The sequence below is a fragment of the Limanda limanda genome, chromosome 22, assembly GCF_963576545.1.
Source record: "Limanda limanda chromosome 22, fLimLim1.1, whole genome shotgun sequence".
Classification (NCBI taxonomy): domain Eukaryota; kingdom Metazoa; phylum Chordata; class Actinopteri; order Pleuronectiformes; family Pleuronectidae; genus Limanda; species Limanda limanda.
The window spans coordinates 1,988,054-2,014,004 of NC_083657.1; the positions used below are offsets into that span (position 1 = coordinate 1,988,054).

A 25,951-nucleotide genomic window follows, 5' to 3' on the forward strand; every position below is an offset into this window, starting at 1 on the left:
GGTCACCGGGGTCACCACTGACGTCACAAGGGGGTTTCCTGTCTCTCTGTGTTTGACTCTGTGACTTAAAGACATAATGTTTAAAACACGTCACACACATCAGTAACACATGTTTACAGCATGAAAAGAGATTCTGAAATCACTCTGTAGATAAAAAAGAGAAATAAATATAATATATAATATCATAATATCTATTTAAAGCCATGTTATGATTTGAAAGTCTCCTGGTAGACGAGGAACGAGTTTGTCTTTCGAACAGGAAGAGACGTGTGACCTCCACTTCCTGTCTGTCAAAGCTCTGTTGTTTCTATTGTCCACAAATCACAGAGAAGAACGACCCTCAGCTTTATGACGTCCTTCTGGTTTATTAATTTAGTTGAACTGTGGAGCACAGGTGCAGGTGTTCCTAATAAAGTGAGCACTGCAGTAGTGCTGCACAAGTTTACTGTTGCTTATCACATGTTATTAAATCCACTGTCAGTCATTACAAACTCTGCCCCCTGCTGGCGAAATATTAAACTTCATGCGCTGCTCGAAACGTTTCTGTCAAAGTAAAGGAGTGGAGTTTTAAAAGGATTAGATAACAAGAAAAAAAAGAGAGAGACAGACAGACAGACAGACAGACAGAGAGAGAGAGAGAGAGAGAGAGAGAGAGAGAGAGAGAGAGAGATACAGACATCAAATCAGAAAAGAAAATGCTGTTGTCACCACGGCGACCACACACACCTCAGACCAGGAGCAAAAGTGAAAGGAAATGTTATGGGATGGATCTGAGTCGCTCTCTCTCTCTTCTGCTTTAATCTGTTCACATGTAGCTGCTGCTGAGAGAGAGAGAGAATCACCGAGCAGGAGGGTTTTCTCAACGAGGGTGAGTTCTTTCCCTGTTCTTAACAGATCATATTCATATTCTTATCAGTGTCTGCGGCTTTGATCTGATCAGGAAATCCAACTGTGAGGTTGTTTCTATCTGTAATAACTGCTTATAGAAACAGAACGTTGAATATGAAACCACCCAACATTTAGAAACGGGCCTCAGAAGAAGAATCTAAAGGTCATGTCATCCTTTCTTCCCCCCCGATCTTGATTCAAGAGTCGGAAAAAACAGGAAAAATTATGTTTTTCACCATGACACCATAAACTGTGATTCGGGTTATTTACTTCCTGAAATGAACTGACAGAAAGAGATTATGACAGATTTTGGGGGGGGGGACGAGTTAAAGAAAGGTTTTTTATATGTTGAGATTCTCAACAACATATTTTACGTTTGGTTATTAAGGTCAATCAACAACCAAAGAATGCCCAATATTTTCTGGTTCTGGGTCTAGAACTTAAGGATTTCCTGTTCTCTGCTGTTGGGACATGTTTTTTGTGAAACCAAAGGCAAACTCCTAGTATCAACTCGATGTCCTGCAGGAGAACTTTAACCAGCAACTGAGCCCCACAGCTCGACAGACCGCGAAGGTCTGTCAAACTCTTCCTTTTCCCACTTTCCACGGACGGGTAACACAACTGGGCTTAATAATTATACTAGGCTAAGCAAGACTGTTAATTCGATTCTGTGTGATGTTTACGAGTTTGATAGGTGTTGTGATATTTTGGGTTATAAGTTCTTCGAAAGTAAGGTTAGTTTGTTAGGCTCTTCACAGTCTTTCTTTGCATTTCAGTCAACACTCTTTCTCGGACTTAGCACCAACACAGACGCACAGACACACGTATGATCCTTCACCTATTTATCTTTGCCCCTGCTACCTTTCGTAAACATTCCAATAAGGAGGAGGGTGTTATCTTTTGGGTGGCAAGCCACCATTTTAGTAGCACACAGGAAGGTGTTATCGTTTTGGCCAGCCGCCATCTGGGAGCACTCTGATTTACATAGACACACACACTCACATACACATCTTTGTTTAGTAATTGTTTAGTTGTTTAAATATACATTTTAATTTTTAACTTTCAACATTTTTGACGCCCCGCGTGAGGCAGAGTAAAGTTGGCAAAAGTTCATAATCATGCAATATATATGTGTTTTTCAGTTTTGGCCAACGCCAGAAATAACAGAAAATTTTAAATTTTCAGTCAAGCCAAAGGTTTGAATTCAATTCCACTAGTCTGCCAACGGAGTAGACATTCAACCATATTTACAAACAAGTGCATTGTGGTGACATTTGATTTATTCATAAATTAAATGTTTATTAATAATTAATTATTTATAACTCCCATTAAGTCCTCAAAGTGGTACGCTAAAAGATTGCTATTGTTGCTAATAATTGTAGTTGAATGTTTTTTGTTGAAATTTTAAGAATTTCTTTTAACATTTGAATATCACATATTCAATGTTAACTGGTCAAGCTGTGAAATTTCCTGTAACTGTTAAATGCTTTTCAATTAAGACATAGCATAAAAGTTTGGTGAACTGTTTTACCCACCATAGTTTGGTTAGGCTAGTGTAAGATATAATCCACACTACAAGGTGTCTGGCAGTTCATCACCAGTCAACCACACTGCTTTTTGATTCATAAACTAAATCTAAAATCGAATCCTTAAATTTCAGATCCAACAAAGGAGAACCCCTGTGTAGAACAATTTGTTTCTTGCCTAGCACAGAGCCTGACCCCTGGCTATCCTGAATTCATCAGCAAGTTGAACTCCAATGATTGCAATAAAGAAATAGATTCACTTCTTAATGACATGTGATGCACAAACAGCATCAAAGGGTCCATTGTTGAGATGTATGATTCTAAATTGCCTGTCAGAGCAAAGCAGCCATGGAACAAGAGGTAAATGCCCTACGAGCACAAAATGCTTTTCTCCTCCAGGAGGTTCAGACCGCTAGTAAGAAAACTCTGCACTATTTGGAAGACCTGCACTCAGCAGAATCAGATCTACTTTCACACCAGTGTTAATTTTGGCAGCTATTTTTGATTTAGTCTTAGTCTTTAGATGAAAATGCATATTAGTTTTAGTCACATTTAGTCATTTTTATCCTTCTTAGTTTTAGTCTAGTTTAAGTCGACGAAAACAAATTACATTTTAGTCTAGTTTTAGTCACATTTAATAGCCACATTAAACTCTTTATCTTCCCTTCTCAGGTCCAGGGACCCCCTGTGTTGTGTCTACAACTGCGTACTAGTCTAGCTTGCAGTACTTAGGTTGTCCATTAGATGTCCCTCCTATAGGTCTATAGCAGGGGTCGGCAACCTTTACTATCAAAAGAGCCATTTTGCCCCCTCTTCCCCCAAATAAAATTTGTCTGGAGCCGCAAAACATATTTGATAACAAAGCTAATAAAGTTTTATATAAAGTTATACTATACTAAACTGTAGATTGTTGCATTTATGAAATTATATACCAAAAATAAAGAAAACTGTTGACATTTTACTGCTATTTTTACCTGTTACAACAAAAGGAAACACCAAATGCTTATGAAGAGGAGAAGAAAATACACAGGCAAGTGTAGGTCTACTTTGAAATAAATTAAACGCAGAACTATGTAGGGCTATTTGAGTCATCCCCATATTCTCTGATCCAGAAGCTGCGGAGCTGATCTCAGAGCAGCTGAGACCAGAGAAACTCTGTGTTTTCACTGTTTCCATAGTTAAGAAGCAGCAGGTGAGTCAGTGACGGCCTGCTTCACGTAAACGAGCTCTGATCTCACTGTGTCTCTGAGCGAGTGCGCGGGGCGGAGCCGCGGGGCCAGTGCGCTATCTGGGAGCTCACACACGCACACACACACACACAGACACACACACACACACACACACACTCGCCGGCTCCTGGTACTTTATGACGGCCTGATACGATGATTTTTAAAAAATTGTTGTGACTTAGTCAACCATCAGCATTTTCGTCTCGTCTCGTCAACGAAAGTTGAAATAGATTTAGTCATAGTTTTTATTTTCAAAGATCCGTTTTCGTTACGTCTTCGTCTCGTCTTAGTCACGGGAAAAAGCTCGTTAACAAATATTTTTCGTCATAGTTTTCGTCAACGAAATTAACACTGTTTCACACAAGGAGGAATTGTTAAAACTTACATTAGAAGGACTGGCCTCAAATCAGATTTTGAACCAACGTGATTCTGGTTATTCCGATTCAAACTCTTCCGATAGTGTACGGTTAACTCCCTCTTCACACCCAAGATGGGACAGAATCCCATTCGACCCGAAGTCTTTGGGAATTAAAGGACCCATTGTATGCCCATTTTACCACAAGTTGATATGGTTCCTTGGGGTCTTAATGAAATGTCTGTAACATACTTTTGTCAAAATACCACAAGGATCATTTAAACAGCACACGTTTTACCCTGTCTAAAACCAACCTCCTCAGATTGACCTGTTTTGAGTGCCCCCCTCCCATCCCTCCTCCCTTCTTCACGAGATACAAGCGCCCAGATTTTTAGCTATCCATTACCTCTGTAGAAATATGGCTACTGGAGACAAAGATACAATCTTGCAACCATATCGTTTTGAACCAGAGTCAGGTGGGCCGAAGCCTGGCTGCGAGAGCCCAGCTCCCCAGCTCAGGCCCGCGGTGGGAGCAGTGGGAGCTGGCGCAGAAGCTGCATCCTTCCACACTGTTGAGTCAACGTTTAGAGGTGTCCCGGGGGTCTCCACCTCGACGATCGGCATGTTTATGCGGCCACTTAGATGTCTGACGGGTAGCAGCAGCGAGCAAACGCGCTCCACCGTCTCCCTGGGGACGGCGAGACGGTGGTGGGGGGTGGTCCAAGGCCATGTAGCGAGACTCCCTTCATGGGCATGGTTGGAACATTACGTATTTTTCGCTCGTAATCCCATTCAACGTACTCTAGCGTATCGTTTCTGACATAGAGAAACAACAACAAATTGTGGGAGTTTTTTTCCAGAGTTTTTGGGACGGAAGACATGCCAGATACACAAATTAACATGTAGAAAGAAGCACTTCAAAAGTGGCCCTTTAAGTCACCTTCTGATCCTCCACTGACAGGAAGGGGTAGCAGCTTCCTAACTTCCCATCTTTCTGACACCGACATTGATGACATATGTAGTTTATCCTCAAGAACACATTGTTCCTCATATACTTCTCATCCACTGATGCATGACACATTTTTCTGTGCAGAACTCTCACAAGGGGGGACTTCAACATTCAAGAATGTTTTAGCACCTCCCCCTCAACCAGAGAGACCTCTAGCAGGTGATGCAAGCACCCGGACATCAAAGTGTCCAGGTTTTGAGTTGCTTGAGTTTCTAGCTAAAAGATATTGAACAATTTGATCCAGACAACTGTGATAACAACATTGATAATTACTTTACTAGATCTCAGCTTAAGCGATGTGCCGAATGCAACAGAAAGAGAGAAGGTTAGACCTGTGTTAAAACCAGCTCTACAGCTGTTCACAAGTTTATTCAGTCACATCCTTCCAGTGCCCCGAGGCAACTTAAGGTTATGATTTAATATTAATATTTTTAACGCATTATTGCACAACACTGTGGTTCTTAGGTTTTAGATTGTCGTTCACAGTTTAGTTAGGAATCAGCTCGAGGAAGTTTTCATGGGCCTCTTTTAGTTAACTAAGTTATTTTCCTTTTATAAATAGAGAGAATGAAGTTATTGAGAAATAATCCAATTAAGAAATACATATATATGTTTGTGTCACATGATCTGCAAGAACCTGAACAATTAACTGCCTCAAGTGCTTTATTGTGTGTGAATGTGAAGATTGGTCGATAAGACAAGAAAAGAGCTACTTGAATTCATTCCATCTACCATTTATATGTCAAACGTCATTCAGCAAATATGATTGTAAATAGTGATTGAGAAATTTCACGTCCTCATGTGGAATAAACTGGTCCAATCCACCAAACGCTGGTCAGCGATGTTGTGCAATAGGAGTAGACTTGACGTTGGCTAATTATTAATAATCATGAAATATGATTATTAAAATATTAAAAATTATCTATCAAAAATAATTAAATTATTAATTGAAGATGATCAGTAATCAAATAACAATAAAACCACTAATGAGAAAATAGGAATTATCAATTAGAAAGTACAAGCTATCAATTAACAATGATAAGGTTATCAACCAAGAATAATGAAAATAATTAGTCAAAAACAATAAAATTATCAATTTAAGAATAATACTATCTATATTAATAATTGAGAAAGGGGGGCACCACCCTGGTTTCCAGGGACCAACGATGTCAAGCTATAATTATTAGTCTCATAATGATAAATGTCAATATTTTAATATTAACGATTACTTAATAAACAGTGAAGGCTTCTAAGTTCGAGCACAGGCAATCATAATCCAGCTGTATTCACACACTTATGCACAAATAATCACAGACTACAGATACTTTAATTACAAAAGTATTTATTAAAAAGGGGAAATAAAGTTATAATGTTATTCAATGATTCCTCATTTTAACAAGCTCCAATATTTCAAAGATAAACACAGCAGCAGCACTTATCACAATTCAGAAAATACATGGACAACCTGCGGTCTACCTATGTATGTCTGTCTCTATGTGTGTGTGTGTCTGTGTCAAAATGTCTCTCTGTGTGTGTGTGTCTATGTGTGTGTGTGTGAAATAAAGTTAGTGTTATTTAATGATTCATCATCTTAACAAACTCCCATATTTCAAAGATCACAACAGCAGCAGCATTTATCACAATTTAGAAGACACATGTATCCACCTATGTGTATCTGAGTGTGTGTGCATCTGTCTGTGTCTATCAAAGTGTCTGTGTGGGTGTGTGTGTGTGTGTGGGTGTGTGTGTGTGTGAGAGAGCGAGAGAGAAAAGGAAGGGGGCGTGGCGATTACGCAGTCACGTAGTGACGTCACATCCAAGATGGAGGCCGACAATGTTAGGCTTAAAACTACAAAACAAAATGGCGGGTTCGTTATGAATTTAGAGCCAGAATTGAGGGCGGGTCTACCGATGAATAATCTCAAATGGCCGCCGGACCACGTGTGAGGCACAAAGGAGGAGGTGGAACAAAGGATTCTTTGTTCTGGTTTAGCTTTGGCTTCAAAATGGCGGCCAGATGTTTTCAGGCCCTTTAAATATAGATTTAACTGTTACATGAACTGTATTCTAAATACAGATCGGAACGGGTGTATAGGTCGGTTTAGAAGGAGAGAGAGAGAGAGAGAGAGAGAGAAGAGAAGGCATGCAAGGAGAGTTCAAAGAAGCTCTTAAAAACACCGTCAGAAACAAGTTACATTTACTTTACCGCTCAGCACTCAAATGGCGTTGTGTGCTGAAGTCTGACGGTAAAATCTCTGTAAGGTTCTTCAGACGGGAACAAGTGCAGCCGGAGACGTTTAGTCACGGCGCTTAAAAACTGTGGCACAAGGCCGTAACCGGAAATGAACCGGAAGTAGCCGAATCGTCGTGGCTAAACAATGAGACACGGAGGTCCCACAAACAAATACACTCAAATATTAAACAATATGCTACGTATCTGCCCAGATAATCAAGTCTCTTACTGTACAACCCTCGCGATGTGCCTGCGCGTCTGCGCGAATGTGTCGGGGGCCAGTGAATCACGTGGTCTCTCTCACGAGCGGAGCTCCGGGCTCGGCCGCTGGACCGGAAAAGGAAGCGAATTCTTCTTGCTGCCTTGACGGAATGAAACTTCGCCTTTCTTCTGTAACAGCGGAGAACGTGCTGGTTTACAGGAACGGATTGGATTGTCTCTTACTCCTCAGCGGGATGAACGTCGCGCTTCTGCAGGGAACGGCTTTGTGGAAGCCGTTTGTGGATCGTTGGAAAAAAGAAAAGTCTATGGAAGTGTCGGAGTCCGTCCAGCGGGGCACTTCCTGTTTCGGTCTTTCAAGTTAAGACAGCAAAAAATCCTATCAAGATAAAACTTTGACTGAGATGAAAGAAGAAAATGAAACGACTTCAAATAAAATGATATTAAACAAACGTCTAATCGCCTCCTTAGTTACTGAGTCGTGTGGTTAGACCTCTTGAGGTCAGAAGACAACTTGAGCAGCGTGGAAAAGAGAGAGGTTTCTGGGAGCACAGCCTTTTTAAGTCATGTTCCAGGTGACTCCCCCCTGGGAGGAGGGGTCAGGGGTCAGTGTGGCCCCCGGCCAATTAACTATCAGAATTTGGCCCCAAGGGGCGGGCTTCGCCCTCAGCGGACATCTCAGGTTTCATTTGGATCTCAGCAGAGCTGATTGCAGCATCTCCCACCAGGGCCTGCTGCTGGGGGGGGGTTGGAGTGTCGACACCCCGGAACACTCTAGGGCTGGTCTCAGGATCGCGTTTAGGCCTCACGTTTTATGGGCCTTTGTTGAAAACTCAGATCACTGGGCCTCAGTCCCAACAGCGACATTTATAAAGTTTCCTTATTGGAGATAAACTCTTGTTTGAATCGAACTCAGACGTTCAGGGTGAAGAGTGGAAATTATCTAATGAACTGCTTCCCTCGGTGTTACCTCCCTTCCAACATATTCTACAGAATTACAATGGACCTTGAAGGAGTTCCTCCTCCAGTGATCAAGGACTCCATCCTCACGGGCTGGATTTTGATCGGCGCCGGGGGTTTTGGAGAAATCTACAAAGCCAGGCATCAAGGGTGGTGCTCCGACGTGGCCATTAAGCTGCTTCACAACGATGACAAGTGAGTAGCTACAGAGGATTTTCTGTTGTCTGCAAGTGAAAATAAGTGAGATTTACTGACGTTGCACACACACAGACAGACACACGAAAAAAGGATCCAAGCTTTGCAGCAGGAGGTCCAAATGATGCTTCTGGGAAGCAGCGAGTATGTTATGCAGGTCCTCGGCGTTTTCAATGGTCGACCACCGAACTCTGGACCCTCAGCCCAGCTGGGTCTGGTCATGAAGTACATGGAGAAAGGAACTCTGGAATCCCTACAGGTAACACACTCCTTCAGTCATGTCAGTGTGTGTGTGTCGACATTTGTTCTTTTGGGATAATGTCTTCCCCATGTTGGATTGTCATGATATTTGGTAAAAATGTTCAGAGGACGAGTCCTACTAAGTCAGATCATCACGTGAGTTCACTGTTACCTGGTGAATCATCTCCACATGGACTTGTGATGGTTCCACGAGGATGAATCTTGCTCTGCAGGACGATCCCAGCGTTTACTTCCATTTGTGACGTTATGTTTTCACCTGTGTCTGTTTGTTACTTTTTCTTTTCAGCAGGATTACGCAAATACGCCTCAATGGAAGTTTTGCTTAATCCTGCGGACTCGTTGTTATCAGAGACTGAACCCAGTTGTCTTTATTCCTCACATTTTGTGAACAGAAAACTTTCGACAGAGTTCCACCGTTACCGCTGGTCTTCAGGCTGGCTCACCAGGTGGCTCTGGGGATAAACTTCCTCCACAGCCTCCCCACTCCCCTCCTCCACCTGGACCTGAAGCCCAGCAACGTGCTGCTGGACTCGGATCTCAATGTCAAGGTGAGTGCGAGGTTCACTTGATATTGTTATGGCATGGTTTTTTAAGGAGACCTGAAGATATGAGGGAGACAATAATCGTTATTACTGAAAATGTTGTGAAAGAGCTTGACAAACTTCAGGCCTCACTGGAGACATATGTAGTTGTTTCAGATATTCTCGTGTGTTGTTTAGGTTTTTAGTGAATATAAAAGTTCTACAAAGATGAAAAACCCAAAGTTTGTAGTAAAGGCAGCTCCTGAACCTCCAGAAACATCTACTATGTTTACTTTTCTGCAGAATAATTTATATGCTGTAATTTGCATCTGTTATTGTCCCAATGCTAATTGTGTCTCTCACTGCTCCTTATTCTCCAGCTCACAGATTTTGGCCTTTCTAAGCCTAGTCAGACTCAGGCTCAGGTTTCCAAGACGGATAAAGTAGACGGGGGAGGGACGATCAACTACATGCCACCGGAGGCTTTTGACATCAATTACAAACCTTCACGAGCCTTTGATATCTACAGGTCAGGAACCAGGCTTGAGTAACTGTTTCATTTGTTGTGTAACTTTAAGGGAGATATGTTATGTGTGGTGATCGTGGTCTTTAACCTTCTTTTTGTTCCAGCTTTGGTATCCTGCTGTGGTCCATCGCCACAGGGGAACAACCGTATCCACGTAAGTGATGATTTGCTCTTTCATAGCTTCTCTCTCATCCTTTGTATTCTCTGTGTGTGTCATTGAGCCACATGCTGCCAGGACGGCAGGATTTCACGTGTGTGAACCACGCCCACCACTTGTAGTTCTGAAAACCAGAAGTCATGCCTGTTCAATTTGGATTTTAGCAGAAACTGATCTGAGGAAATTATCTAAATAAAAAGGTCAGTTAATGTTAGTGATCTTAGCAGAGCTGGAATTATAAGTTTGAGATTCGACCAACAGAAAAATAATCAGCTGCTGTTTTGATGATTAATCAGCTGAATTCCATTTAAAGGAAAAAAAAATTTGTGAGGACGTGCTGCTATTTTCAGTCTTATTTTATTCAACATTCAATACACATGTATTCTTGATATTAACTACTATTTGAACAAATTAAACTAATTAGACAAAAACATTTTAATAGGGGGGTTTAAATCTTTACATCTTTCAAAATTCATAATTTGTAGAAAAACTTTTCTTTTCCACCACAAGGGTTTAGAGTAAAAAAATGATCCTATATCAGGATGAACTAAAATGTAGATTTTGGCGTGTTTATTCTGTTGTTAATATTTGGTCAATTCAGCTTTAATACAAGAATTAAATTAGTTGTTTTTTTTATTCTAAACTTGATCAAATTACATTCTAGTTGACTCTTAAAACATTTCATCTAATCTAGATGCAACTCCCAGCGTTGTGATGTTCCAGATCCCCAGGGGACAACGACCATCGCTGGAAGAGCTCAGCATCCGGGCTGCAGACCAGGCAGAGCTGAGGGGACTGATGGAGCTCATGATAAGATGCTGGGAGACCAGTTCCACCGAAAGACCCTCATGCTTGGGTGAGAAGAGCACTTCATTTAGCCTGGGAAAGCTACTGAGCATAACACAAATAATACAATATATTTAACGTGCACTTTGACGGTTTAGTTTGGGTGGGAACTTGGGGATTAACAAACACAGACAAATACTAAACCTTTACTCGTTTGTGCTCTAATATGAAATCTTTCTGGCAGAATGTACAAAGATCACAGAGAAACTGTATCAGATGCAGAAACGTGGAATTCATGATGCCGTCCATGAAGTGCTGAAGAAACTGGTAAATATCAAATATCTCCACAAACGTGTCACGCTGACGCTGCACAACATTAACATGACTCATCAAAACCACTTGAGACTGATCCGTCACTTCCTGTTTTGCAGGAGGAACAAGAGAAACTGACGGAGGATCTTCAGAGCCTTCGCGTCCCTCCGGCCAAAGGTTTTACAAATTCTTTCACTTTCAAAAGATGATTTTTCATCCACTTTTCTGAAACGAGAGTTGGATGAAACACTTTGAGCAGAACCCAGCTGCTGGCTTTAGCTTCACATGTGCAGAGGAAACTCAATGTTCTCATCCAACTGCAGAAGATAATGAATCTCTTCCTTTGAGTTTGATCAAAATTATGATAATTATTCATATTGTTATTGTTCTGTCCCACAATGTATGTTATGTTGAGCTAAGCAACAGCGCCCCCTTGGGGCAGTTCAGGTGTGTGATGTTGCCGGGGGTCAGAGTGTGATTCCCCCGGAAGTGACGCAAATTAGTTGCTGTGTTGTTTATAGATGGCATCTCTTAAGTTGTATCGCCCTCCTGCGGCTAACGCATTTCCTTTTTACAGAATTCATTAAAGTTCATGAAAATACCCACCGTGGACTTCTTTGAGTGTGTTTAAGCTGGCTGGATAGCTAGCCCCCGCGCTAGCGAGACCTGCACAGTAAAAAGGAAGCATCACAGCCCGTCGGGGAAGGACGACATGCAGCTTCGAGAGCTACGCCGGTAGCTAAGTGGCTAACACGGAGCTAAGTGGCTAACACGCTACGCGAGCACGCCATCCAGTTTCGGGAGCCACGCCACGAGCTAAGCGGCTAACTCGGAGACCAGGCCATCCAGCTGCGTGAGCTACGCCGGGAGCTAAGCGGCTAACTCGGAGACCAGGCCATCCAGCTGCGAGAGCTACGCCGGGAGCTAAGCGGCTATCTCGGAGACCAGGCCATCCAGCTGCGGGAGCTACGCCGGGAGCTAAACGGCTAACACGGAGCTAGCGGCTAACACGGAGCTAAGCGGCTAACACGGAGCCAAACGGCTAACACGGAGCCAGACTTTCACCGACATGGACAACCCTGTGAGCTCAGCGGCCAGCTCCGTGTGCACGCACGCATCACGTGCATCATCCAGCTCCAAGGCAAGTTTAGCGGTAGCCATGGCCAGAGCAAAAGCTGACGGTGCTCAAGCCAGAACAGCACACTCCAAGAGGGAAATCGAGCTGAAAGTTGAGCAGGCACGCATTCAAGCTACTCTGGAAGCATTTAAGGAAGAAAAGGAAAGAGATGCTGCCATAGCTGAAGCTAACACGTTACAAGCTGGTTTATTAGAACTTGATGTTAATGTGCCCAGCAGAGGTTCTGGTCCAGTGTCTCAGGAAATAAAATACCAACGCACTGTTGATTATGTTGAATGGCAAGCTGGCACAAGCACAGGTGAATTACCTATGAAAATAAATGACCTTGTTGCCCCTCATCAAAGCAAACCACAATTAAACAATGAAGATGATGATGTTAACACTGCATTCCCCATACAAAGGTTTTTCCAGATCACAACCTGCTGCTCCTGCCTACACCACGCCTCATCAAACATCTCAGGCCCCTCAGGATCGTGGATCACGACCACAACAGAACATCAATGATCATTCCCCACTTCCTGAGCTGAGAACCTCTTGCGGATCCAGTTATAATCAGCCCCAAACAACTATGGACCTGGCAAAATATCTTGCACGCAGCAACCTAGTAACCTCAGGCCTCACCACATTTGATGACCAACCAATGAACTATTGGGCGTGGAAAGCATCTTTTCTGACGGCTATCGCTGGTTTAGATCTATCTGCTGGTGAAGAACTCGACCTGCTATCCAAGTATCTGGGTAAAGAGTCAGCAGAACAGGTGAGAAGACTCAAAGCAGTTAACGTCAGAAACCCAAATGCTGGACTGTTAATGGCGTGGGAGAGACTTGAGGAAATCTACGGATCACCAGAAGCTATTGAACAAGCCCTCTTCAACAAGCTGGAAAGCTTCCCCAAGTTTACAACGAGAGAACCACAGAGACTCAGAGAACTGGCAGACCTGCTGTTAGAGCTGGAAGCCGCAAAGAGAGACGGCTCCCTCCCAGGCCTGCTGTACTTGGACACCTCCAGGGGGGTAAATCCAATCATCGAAAAACTCCCACACAACATTCAGGAAAAGTGGATGTTTTTTGGTTCAAAGTACAAACGAGATCATCACGTCAGTTTCCCACCTTTTGCTGTATTGGTAGACTTTGTTCGCACAGAAGCAAAAACTCGCACTGATCCCAGCTTTAATCTATTCACGCCAGTCTCTATAGAGAGAAAGAATAAATGGGACAGACCTGTGAAAATGCCTGTATACGTGCACAAGACACAAGTTTCACAATCAGAAAGATCTGAATTCAGAGATGATAAGAAATCAGCAGACCCAAACAAATATTGTCCTCTGCATAAAAAACCACATCCTTTAAGGAAATGCAGAAGCTTTAGAGAGAAGAGTCTAGAGGAACGCAAACAGCTTTTAAAGGAAAACTACGTATGCTTCCGCTGCTGCTCATCCACAGAGCATCTCGCCAGAAACTGCCCAGCTGAAGTCCAATGTATGGAGTGTGGCAGCACAGGTCATGTGACAGCACTCCACCCAGGACCACCTGCCTGGAAATCCAAGACGTCTCCTCCCTCTTCAGAGCATGGCGGGGAGGAAGACAAAGCGGACATCCAGCAGGTCACATCAAGGTGCACACAAGTGTGTGGTGAAGGAGTAAGCTCCAGAGCATGCTCCAAGATATGCCTCGTAAGCGTGTATCCAGCCGGACACAGAGGAGAGGCCAAGAAAATGTATGCAATGCTGGATGAGCAAAGCAACCGCTCCTTGGCACGCTCCAAGTTCTTTGACATTTTCAACATCTCAGGGTCCTCCTACCCGTACACATTGAAAACATGTGCTGGACAAAAAGAGACAACGGGCAGGAGAGCCTGTGGGTTCACCGTGGAGTCAGCAGATGAGAAACTTAGTTTTTCTCTACCCACACTTCTAGAGTGCAACCAAATTCCTAACAACCGCTCTGAGATACCTACCCCTACTGCAGCTCGCCACCATACTCACCTGAAGCACATCGCCAACATGATACCACCCCTCGATCCGGACGCCGACATTCTCCTCCTGCTGGGAAGAGACATTCTCAGTGTCCACAAGGCCCATGAACAGATAAGTGGTCCAGGAAACGCTCCGTTCGCTCAAAGGCTGGACCTGGGATGGGTTGTCGTCGGTGACGTGTGCCTTGCAGGAGCCCACAGACCATCAGAGGTGAGCAGCTACAAGACGTCCATTTTGGATAATGGTCGGGCCAGCCATCTGCAGCCATGCAGCAGCCAAATCAGGGTAAAAGAGATCTTCAGTCAAGCACCTAAACATTCACATCATGCTGCACTGACCCCCCCGTACTGCTCAACGACGCAGCGTGATGACAGCTTAGGACAAACGATCTTCACTCGAACTGCTGATGACCATAAACTCGCGCCATCAGTGGAAGACATGATGTTTCTCCAGATCATGGAAGCTGAGTTTCATCAAGACAGCACGAACAGCTGGGTGGGACCACTACCCTTCAGGTCACCAAGAAAGAGACTGCCTAATAATAAAACACAAGCACACAACCGCCTTGTGTCACTGCGCCGCACACTTGAAAAACGGCTGCAGATGAAGGCACATTTCATCGAGTTCATGGGAAACATGCTCAGCAAAGGACACACAGAAGTTGCTCCACCTCTGAAACAAGGACAAGAGTGCTGGTATCTTTCCCTGTTCGGCGTATATCATACCAAGAAACCAGACAAGATCAGAGTGGTTTTCGATTCAAGTGCAACATATGACGGAGTCTCACTCAACGAGGTCCTGCTCACAGGCCCTGACCTCAATAATAGCCTGCTAGGTGTACTAATGAGATTCAGGAGGGAGCAGGTGGCCATTACTGCTGACATAGAACACATGTTTCACTGCTTTGTCGTGAAGGAGGATCATAGAGACTTTCTCCGATTCCTGTGGTATAGAAACAATGATCTCACCTGCGACATAGTGGATTACAGGATGCGTGTCCGCCTCTTTGGCAACAGCCCCTCTCCTGCTGTGGCCATCTATGGTCTAAGAAGAGCAGCCAAAGAAGCAGAGGCAGACTATGGCAGTGACGCAAGACGCCTTGTTGACCGTGAGTTTTACGTTGATGATGCTCTTAAGTCATTCGATACTGAGGAAAAGGCCATCAGTGTTCTCGGACGAGCACAGAAAATGCTCGCAGCTTCTAACCTCAGGTTGCACAAGATTGCATCAAATCGCCCCAGGGTCATCGATGCATTCCCACCTGAGGATCGTTCCAAAGATGTAGAGGGCCTAGACCTCTTTGCTGATGAGCTGCCCACTCAACGTAGCCTTGGGTTGTCTTGGAACATGCGCACAGATGCTTTCACGTTTCAGATTGCAGATGATCAGAAGCCATTCACTCGTAGAGGAGTATTGTCTATGGTAAACAGTCTTTACGACCCCCTTGGATTCCTCGCGCCAGTTTCAGTGCGTGGAAAGCTGATACTCAGAGACCTAACCATGCAAGCAGAAGACTGGGACACGCCCCTACCAAGAGATATGGAAAAGGACTGGATCAAGTGGAGAGAGTCACTCCAAGATCTACAGGAGCTCCAGATACCACGCCCTTATGCATCTTTTTCTACTGCAGGTGCAAAATCAAAAAGAACTTTGTGTCTTCGCAGATGCTTCAGTGAAAGCAATCGCAGCTGTGGCCTACATTAAGGTGACTAGCCATGCAGGACAAACTGAAGTCGGCTTCGTCTTTGGGAAAACAAAGTTGGCTCCCCAGCCTGGACTTACAATCCCAAGACTGGAACTATGTGCAGCTGTACTCGCAGTGGAGGTCGCCGAGCTGATAGTCGCTGAAATGGATGTAGCATTCGACAACATCACATACTACACGGATAGCAAGGTCGTGCTAGGATACATCCACAATCAGTCAAGAAGGTTTTATGTGTTTGTGCACAATAGGACCCAACGCATCCGAGAGTCACCATGTCCTGGTCAATGGAAGTACATCCATACGGAACTAAATCCAGCGGACGTCGGATCAAGATCCGTGACACCAGCCCTCTTAAAGAGTACGTCATGGCTCACAGGATCAGAGTCCTCAAACCCATCTGAGTCTGAAGGGACCTACGACCTCATCGACCCTGCCTTCGACTCAGAGATACGACCCGAAGTGACAACAAGCCTCACACGTGTGACCAAGCACGTGGTGCACCCTCAACGTTTCATACGTTTCTCAAAGTATAACATTCTCGTAACAGCAATGGCACACTTGATCCACATAGCTCGCTCCTTCTCCCACTCTGTCAACAACAAGTGTCATGGGTGGCACACCTGTCCCCCAACAGAGGAAGAACTGACAAAGGCCAAAGTGTGCATCGTGAGAAGCGTCCAAAACGAGTGTTATGAAGAGGAACCTTAGGATCCAACATCCCGGCCTCAAGCAGTCTGTGGAAGCTGCACCCTGTCATGGGTAATGACGGACTTCTGAGAGTAGGAGGTCGCATAAGTCTCTCAAATGTGGGCATAGACGAAACTCATCCCATCATCATCCCTGCCCGGCACCATCTGGCAACCCTGTTGGTCTATCACCATCACGAGGAAGTGAAACATCAGGGAAGGCATCTCACGGAAGGTGCTATAAGAGCTGCAGGATTCTGGTTAGTAGGAGCAAGACGCCGCATCAGCAGTCTACTCTTCAAATGCGTCACCTGCAGGAAGTTACGGGGAAAGACAGAGCATTAACAGATGTCAGACCTGCCAGCAAAACGATTGCAGGTAGCACCTCCCTTCACATACGTCGGTGTCGATGTCTTCGGACCATGGGAGTTCGTCTCACTACGCACAAGAGGCGGACATTCCAATTCTAAAAGATGGGCAGTAATGTTCTCATGCATGTGTTCAAGGGCAGTGCATATCGAAGTTATTGAGGCAATGAGTGCCAGCAGCTTCATCAATGCCGTAAGGAGATTCTTCGCAGTCAGGGGTCCAGCGAAACAAATACGGTCAGACTGTGGCACAAACTTTGTAGGCGCCTCTCGAGAGTTAGAGATGAACACTACAAATATGAGCTTCAAGAATGTGGAGAAGTACTTGAGTACACAGAGCTGCACCTGGGTGTTCAACCCGCCACATGCGTCCCACATGGGTGGCGTATGGGAAAGGATGATTGGAATCGCCCGTCGCATTTTGGACTGCATGCTGCTGGAACACAAAAAGTCACGTCTGACTAGTGAAGTCCTGGTAACACTCATGGCCGAGGTGGCAGCGATCATGAACGCAAGACCACTCATTCCAGTATCATCGGATCCAGAATCACCTCTCATCCTCACCCCAGCAATGCTTCTGACCCTCAAACCAGTCTCTACACCACCCCCTCCAGGCGACTTTGAAGGAGCAGACCTCTTCAAAGAGCAGTGGAAGCAAGTTCAAAACCTGGCCGACACCTTCTGGAGTAGGTGGAGACGTGAATACCTGAAGACCCTGCAGTTTTGTCACAAGTGGCAGACGGAAAGGTCAAATCTTCAAGACGGGGACGTTGTTCTCTTGAAAGACAATCAGGCTCGGCGAAACGAATGGCCCCTGGCGATCATCACAAAGACCTTTCCAGGCACGGATGGACTAGTTCGGAGAGTCGAAGTCGAAGTCTTCAAAGACGGCACAAAAAAGACTTTTTCTCGTCCCGTTACAGAAGTGGTCCTGCTTCTGTCTCCAAAAACGGACTCTAGCTAAATGATATGGGATCTTTAAAGACCCCAGACGGGGAGTGTTCTGTCCCACAATGTATGTTATGTTGAGCTAAGCAACAGCGCCCCCTTGGGGCAGTTCAGGTGTGTGATGTTGCCGGGGGTCAGAGTGTGATTCCCCCGGAAGTGACGCAAATTAGTTGCTGTGTTGTTTATAGATGGCATCTCTTAAGTTGTATCGCCCTCCTGCGGCTAACGCATTTCCTTTTTACAGAATTCATTAAAGTTCATGAAAATACCCACCGTGGACTTCTTTGAGTGTGTTTAAGCTGGCTGGATAACTAGCCCCCGCGCTAGGGAGACCTGCACAGTTATTATAAACCTCTCTGAATCCGTCATATTCTTTCAGGGTCTCTCAGAGTTGAAGCGATGAAGAATCAGGATCATGTGAAGACGGGACCTCCGCCCGTTCAGGTGAGAAACAATATGAAGAGATATTAGATATGATCAGAGTTTTCCCTTTGCCACAGATTAGTCAATACTGTGATGTTTCTTCACAGCGTGTGTTTTTGCTGCTTCAGGGAAATATTACATGCATCACTTCCTGCTGCACCACATTGAGTTTGTGTCAAGTTCAAACAAAGAAGGAATTTATATAGCAATTCAAATTATATATGTAGATATACACATCAACAATCTAATGATTACTTATATCTTATTTGATATATTGTATTGGATCAAAATACATAAATCATAATATATCAATTTGCTTGTAAATATATCATATATAAATGTGCATATATATTTAATATTTATATTTATATTTAAAGCAAACATCTCATTAAGGGACGAGCATGTTTATTTCTCAGTAGAAAACCAATCTATTAAAACATGCAACTGGACGTTTTAGTGTTTAATGGTTGAGTGCTTAATTGTAAACAACTAACAAACAGAATGTTTACTTCCTTTTGTTGCAGGAAGTGGCCCCTGGTAGGAGCCCATATCAAAGGGTCAAAGGTAAACAGGAAGTTGGCGTTGCAGCTGGAGGGGGAACTTTAGTTTAAGGTCACGATCAAGAGAAACAAATCACCTACCACAGCTTCAGGTTTTCACATTCTCGTGTTCCCTCTCAGACCCGCATGGGTCCCAACAAGCCAACGTGTGTGATGGTGACTCGACCCGCTCGTCCACAGGCGACCATAAACCCAAAGCTTCCTCCGTTCAGCCCATCAGTGAATCTCCGGCGCCTCCTTCCACCACAAGCTCACCTCAGGTCAGCGCAGCTAAGAATCCCCCTCAACCCTTCCAGGTAGATTTAAGAAATGACCACAATGTCTCCAAACTTAAGAAAACACATTTATCATTAATCACATGCATCAGAGAATGAATAACCAATCACAGAAGAGAAGTGACCCTACGTTTTCTATATCGTGCTTTCACACACTTTATTCAGTACTTTACTATGCAAAACATGTATAATTATAAAGATCATTATATTTGTGAGAAATATTTGAATATCCAGGAAGAATTACGGAAATGTGGATGAAATACTAATATATTTTGATCGGTATTAGACATTTTCCCCTGTCCTTTTAAAGCCTGGTCACAGTTTTAGTCTTATCTCTTCTCTACTTTGAACTCATTTGGTTCGTTTGTTGTTTTCACATCCACTGCGGCACCAAAAACAACCTGTACATCAACAAGGGGCCTTCAGAGAGGAAGCAACAACCAACAGCGCCATCTTGTGTCAACCCCCCATCACCGCATCCAGGAAGCAGGAAGAACATGTGAGGAGGTTCACTTATGAACACGATTCAGATTTGGTGACATGCAGGCTTTTAAAATTAGGTTTTGGTATTTCAGGGGAATATTTATTCTGCTTCTTTTCTTTTGAAAATGTTTCACCAGTCAGAATCGCCTGACACCTCTCTTTAGCCCCGTCAGCAAAAAAACAGGAGCCGAGTCCGATCATGTGGTTTTTAACGAGCTGTAGTCAGCAGATATCCCCGGTGGCAGCGCGGGGCACCATCAGGCACCAAAACACGACTTAACGCCAGAAGGACCGTGAGTCACAAGAGGCCGAGTTATAATCTGACCTGTTGGCAGGTAGGCTTATTCCTTCTGCCTACCTACACAGCGGAATAATAATTCTAAGGGATGAACTGATGTTCAGACGTTTGTTTCTTCAGCCATCAATCTCGTGGCTTTGGTTATTGCAGAACCGTGCACAACATGCTGCTCTCTGTGTGAGAGTCAGAGAGGGTGCTAACGTCTCCCTTATAAGGTAGTGGTGTCATTAGTCACATGTGACTCCCTGCCATATTTGGCGCAACAGCGCCTCCTCCTGAACAACAGCGCAACAGCGCCTGCTCCTGAACAAATAGAGGTACATGCATTCATGAACAGAAAGAGAATATGAATATGACAGTTTTTTGGGGGGAGACGAGTTAAAGAAAGGATTTTAAAAAGTGATTCTCAACGACGTATATTACGTTTAGTTATTTAGGTCAATCATCAACGAAAAAATGCCAAATATTTTCTGGTTCCGGGTCTTGAACTTAAGGGTTTCCGGTTTTTAGATTGTCGTTCACAGTTTAGTTAGGCATCAGCTAGAGGAAGTTTCCATGGGCCTCTTTTAGTTAACTAAGTTATTTTCCTTTTATAAACAGAGAGAACGAAGTTATCGAGAAATAATCCAATTATCCAATAAAGAAATACTTATATATGTTTGTGTCACATGATCTGATACATTCACGTTACATTACCAAAGTCTAAAGTTAACAGGATTTGATAATTTCACTGGTTCAAGAAGTATCTCGAGCACTCGTCCAGTCTGCAAGAACCTGAACAATAAACTGCCTCAAGTGCTGTATTGTGTGTGAATGTGAAGATTGGTCGATAGGACAAAAAAAGAGCTACTTGAATGCATTCCATCTACCATTTACATGTCAACTGTAATTCAGCAAATATGATTGTTAATAGTGATTGAGAAATTTCACATCCTCATGTGGAATAAACTGGTCCAATCCCCCAAACGCTGGTGAGCAGCGACATTTATAAAGTTTCCTTTTTGGAGATAAACTCTGGTTTGAATCGAACCCAGACATTCAGGGTGAAGAGTGGAAATGATTTAAATGACCTGCTTCCCTCGGTGTTACCTCCCTTCCAACATATTCTATAGAATTACAATGGACTCTGAAGGAGTTCCTCCTCCAGTAAACATGGCTCTGCCAGATCCAGGGTTGATCGGAGACGTCAGCGTCGGGGACTGGGTTTTGATCGGCTCTGGGGGGTTTGGAGAAATCTACAAAGTCAAGCATCCGCTGTGGGACTACGACGTGGCCATTAGGCTGCTTCGTAACTATGGCGGGTGAGTAGCTACGGAAGATTTTCTGTTTTCTGCAAGTGAAAATAAGTGAGATTTACTGACGTGACACACACACACACACAGGACCCGGTCATCTTTGAGGCGGGAGGTCAAAAAGATGCTTCTAGGAAACAACGAGTATGTTATGCAGGTCCACGGCATATTCAATGGTCGACCACCGAACTCTGGACCCTCAGCCCAGCTCGGTCTGGTCATGAAGTACATGGAGAATGGAACTCTGGAATCCCTACAGGTAACACACTCCTTCAGTCATGTCAGTGTGTGTGTGTCGACATTTGTTCTTTTGGGAAAATGTCTTCCCCATGTTGGATTGTCATGATATTTGGTAAAAATGTTCAGAGGACGAGTCATACTAAGTCAGATCATCACGTGAGTTCACTGTTACCTGGTGAATCTTCTCCACGTGGACTTGTGATGGTTCCATGAGGATGAATCTTGCTCTGCAGGACGATCCCAGCGTTTACTTCCATTTGTGACGTTATGTTTTCACCTGTGTCTGTTTGTTACATTTTCTTTTCAGCAGGATTACGCAAATACGCCTAAACAGAAGTTTTGCGTAATGCTGCTGACAAACAAGCAAGTGAACTCATTGTTATCAGAGGCTGAACCCAGCTGTCTTTATTCCTCACATTTGTTAACAGAAAACTTTAGACGGAGTTCCATCGTTACCGCTGGTCTTCAGGCTGGCTCACCAGGTGGCTCTGGGGATGAACTTCCTCCACAGCCTCACTAAAGTCCACCTTGACCTGAAGCCCAGCCAAGTGCTGCTGGACTCAGATCTCAATGCCAAGGTGAGTGCAAGGCTCACTTGATATTGTTATGGCACGTTTTTTTATGGAAACTTAATGATATGCCAATATCATTAAGATGACAATAAGCGTTTATTACTGAAAAGGTTACCAAAGAGTTTGACAAACTTCAGGCCTCACTTGAGACACGTTTAGTTGTTTCAGTTCTTCCAGTGTGTTGTTTAGGTTTTTAGTGAATATAAAAGTTCTACAAAGATGAAAAGCCCAAAGTTTGTAGTAAAGGCAGCTCCTGAACCTCCAGAAACATCATCAACACAATCATCAAGAAGGCCCAGCAGATGATATACTTCCTGCGCGAGCTTAGGAAGTACAACCAGCCTCAAGAGCTGCTGATCCTGTTCTACCCTGCAGTCATCGAGTCTGTTCTGTGCACTTCAATAACTGTCTGGTTTGGATCGGCCACCAAACTGGATAAGAATAGACTCCAACGGACAGTCAGGTCTGCAGGAAAGATCATCGGTGCCAACCTGCCTACCATCCAAAACCTGTACACCTCCAGAGTCAGGAAACGGGCAGGAAAATTCTCTGCAGACCCATCCCGACCTGGTCACAACCTATTCGAACTCCTCCCCTCTGGCAGGCGCTATAGATCTCTGTTTGCCAAAACCTCCAGACACAAAAACAGTTTCTTCCCCCTCGCTGTTTCACTACTGAACAGCCAACCCACTGTGGCACTGAGCATTAACCCTCGATCTTTATAATAACCACTGTACAATTACTCCCGCAATCATATTTATTATGGGTGCCACCTAGTGGCCGGCACCCCTAGGCAAAGCATTGACCTAGTGGTGGCACCACTAGGTTAATGCTTTGCATGGCGCAACGCATATTATTATTCCCCATATAGATTCTATTTTTAGTTCTTCTGCCAAAAAGTTTGACACGCTTCTCCTCCCACCAATTCACATTCACAAGACCTACAAATAAACCTGCGGAATTACGCACAAAAATCGCGATAAAGCGACAGAAAACGACGAATGGGAGTCAAGCTCGCTCTACCAAAAGAGCGAGAGTGCAAAAAAGACCCGTTTTCAGGTACCCCGGGTGCACTAAAACTGCTCTCAAATCCCCAAACGGCAGAGGTGTAAAAAGTACTGAAATATTGTACTCAAGTAAAAGTACCTTTACTTTGATGAAATTTTACTTAAGTACAAGTAAAAGTACCCATCTAAAAATATACTCAAGTAAAAGTAAAAAGTAGTTCATTTAAAAAGTACTTTAAGTAAAAGTTACTTAGTTACTTCCAACAACTTGATGGGGGCTGCTCTTATACAGTGCAAAAACAGTTATTTTTAATAAAAGGAGAATCTTTACAAATATAAGTGCAATGAACATGTCAACACAACATTTAAGAACTTTTGGGAGGACGTGTCAAGTTCAGTTCATTTCATAGTTTTAAGGTGGAAAGTGAGAATGAAAGACTTAATTTGTTTTTTAAAGTAAACTTTATCCATCACTACCCCTTGCCTTAAACTGTACTTCATATGTATCAATTACTAAAATAAATGTTTTTTTTATTTTGTTTTATTATTGCGAATTGTGCGTGTTTATTTATTCATACCCTGCAAACAAAAGGCACAACAAATCAAAGTTTTGATACATTTATTTTGAAATGGTTTCTTTTATTTTGAAAAGGCACTTCCTGAAAAATACGGAAAAGATCGCTACTGGCAGGAGTGCCTCGCGCACAACACTGTATGCCACTGCAGTGAGAATTGCCTTGCGCCTTGAACTATGTTTTTTTTTTACTCAGTAACGGATGTAATTTCCAATCTAGCGAAGTACAATACTTCAGTCAAAATCTACTTAAGTAAAAGTAAAATTACCCATTTCAAAAACTACTCAAAAAATTACAAAGTACACAAAAAAACTACTCAATTACAGTAACGTGAGTAAATGGAATTAGTTACTTTACACCTCTGCCAAACGGAGGTCCTCAGACATGATTTTTTGATATTTTAGTTGGTGAGATTGTTTCCTTTGCAGACATGTCACTCTCAAATCTCTCGGACCTGTGCTTAGATCCGCCAGGAGAAATCAAGGTATCTTTTTCAAAATCTTCTCCATTGGCTGTAATGTTAATTTTGAAGATATTTCTGGAAAGATTAAAACTGAAGAATAAAAAGTAAATCGCACCCACGGCTCCATTTCTTAGTTCTCACGAATAAAATATATATAATATATCTGGTTGAAGTGTAAACTCTTGGGATTCTCAAAATGTTTTAATTTTCCAGATAGGACTTATAGTTTTTGAGTAACAAGTATTTGTTTGATGACGGCCTGGAGTGTGGAAATATGTCTGCTCAATTGAAACCAATGATAATTTTCGGAGAACATTTATGGAATGAGAACAACGTTTCTAAACTGCTCGCACGGACTCAATTTTTGACTCTAAACAATAATATAGATATGTACTTGTTCATCCAAGTCTTGTAATTCTCACAGTATTTCCATTTCAAAGTTAGGTGTTATCTATTTTGAATTAGAGCATTTTGTTCAGGACCTTCTCCTGAGATCCAATCTGTCACTCGCTCTCTGTCACACCTGTAGTCATAAGTGAAGACACACACGCAGAGGGAGGGGCCATACCGGGAAAGGGAGACAGTTGATTCTTTATATGTAGGTAGTGTAGTGGTTAAAGCAGAGGGTCAGTGACCCAGGGGTGGAGAGTTGAAGTCCCAGTGAGGTCAGAACTTTAGCATTAATTTTTCTTTGTCTTTCAGAGGAGAACTGTTGAACTCTTGAAATTTACAACTGCCAATGATATGTGAAGTCAATTTGATTGGATCAGTGGGTTGAGATGCTGACTCATGACCCACTGGTTGTTAGTTCAAAACCAACAGAAGCCAAAAATTACTTTTGAACAAATATATTAGTGTGTATGCAGTGATAGTGAAGTGTGAAAATTAAGTTTGAGCAATCGGTTCCAAGATTCTGTCACATGATCAGGTCAAGGCTATCGCTATCACTGCATACACACTAATAGTGATATCGCCATCTAATGGTCGGTGTGAAAATGAAGTTTGAGCAATCGACCCCAAAATTCTGTCACATGATCAGAGCCCTGACCTGAAGAGATCTATGAGTGTGTATGCAGTGTTAGTGATAGCGCCACCTACTGATCAATATCTCTCTCTCTCTCTCTCTCTCTCTCTCTCTCTCTCTCTCTCTCTCTCTCTCTCTCTCTCTCTCTCAAACTGGTACATTTTCTCTCCCTCTTCAAGCAGCTAGTCTGCCTCTCTTCCCAAACAAAAAAAACAAGTCTCTTTTCGACCCGGCAAAATTCCAGGCACCCATTCGAAATTTCTCGGCAGGAGGAATTTTCTAGTTAATTTCACCCTTACTGTATAACCGTCATACTCATACCATTTAATATTTATCCCTGCACTTCTTGGACTCTCTACTTCTTTGCACTATTGTTGTGTTACAATTCACAGCTCCTGTATATAGGCATTCCTCCTTGTAAATACTTTCTTTTTCTTAGACCGTTGCACTGTTTGTGTTGTTTTGTATTGTGATGTGTATTATGTGTAAGCACACTGAGGGCCAATTTATCAAGTCAAATTCCTTGTTTGTGCAAATTTACTTGGCCAATAAAACCTGATTCTGATACATTTAATTTTCTGCAAAATAATTTATATGCTGGAATTTGCATCTGTTATTGTCCCAATGCTAATTGTGTCCCTCACTGCTCCTTCTTCTCCAGCTCACAGGTTTGGGCCTTTCTAAGCCTAGTCAGACTTGGGCTCAGTTTTCCAAGACGGATAAAGGAGACGAGGGAGGGTTG

The 25,951-nt window shown here is 43.3% G+C and overlaps 1 protein-coding gene across 1 annotated transcript; it reads left to right on the forward strand.

Moving 5' to 3' along the window:
• Positions 1–817: 817 nt before the first annotated feature.
• Positions 818–12,167, forward strand: LOC132996256 (receptor-interacting serine/threonine-protein kinase 3-like). Its single transcript, XM_061066600.1, has 9 exons — positions 818–868; positions 8,453–8,614; positions 8,708–8,873; positions 9,268–9,423; positions 9,777–9,925; positions 10,027–10,076; positions 10,774–10,935; positions 11,110–11,192; positions 12,072–12,167. The coding sequence occupies exons 2-9, from the start codon at positions 8,460–8,462 to the stop codon at positions 12,165–12,167; spliced, it is 1,017 nt and encodes a 338-aa protein (XP_060922583.1). The 5' UTR covers positions 818–868; positions 8,453–8,459.
• Positions 12,168–25,951: the final 13,784 nt, after the last annotated feature.

Excerpts from the sequence above, each read along its gene's own strand:
- LOC132996256 (XM_061066600.1), top strand. The coding sequence starts at position 8,460 with ATGGACCTTGAAGGAGTTCCTCCTCCAGTGATCAAGGACTCCATCCTC. Across the intron at positions 8,615-8,707 it reads CTGCTTCACAACGATGACAA|GATCCAAGCTTTGCAGCAGG; the intron begins GTGAGTAGCTAC and ends ACACGAAAAAAG. Across the intron at positions 10,077-10,773 it reads AGGGGAACAACCGTATCCAC|ATGCAACTCCCAGCGTTGTG; the intron begins GTAAGTGATGAT and ends CATCTAATCTAG.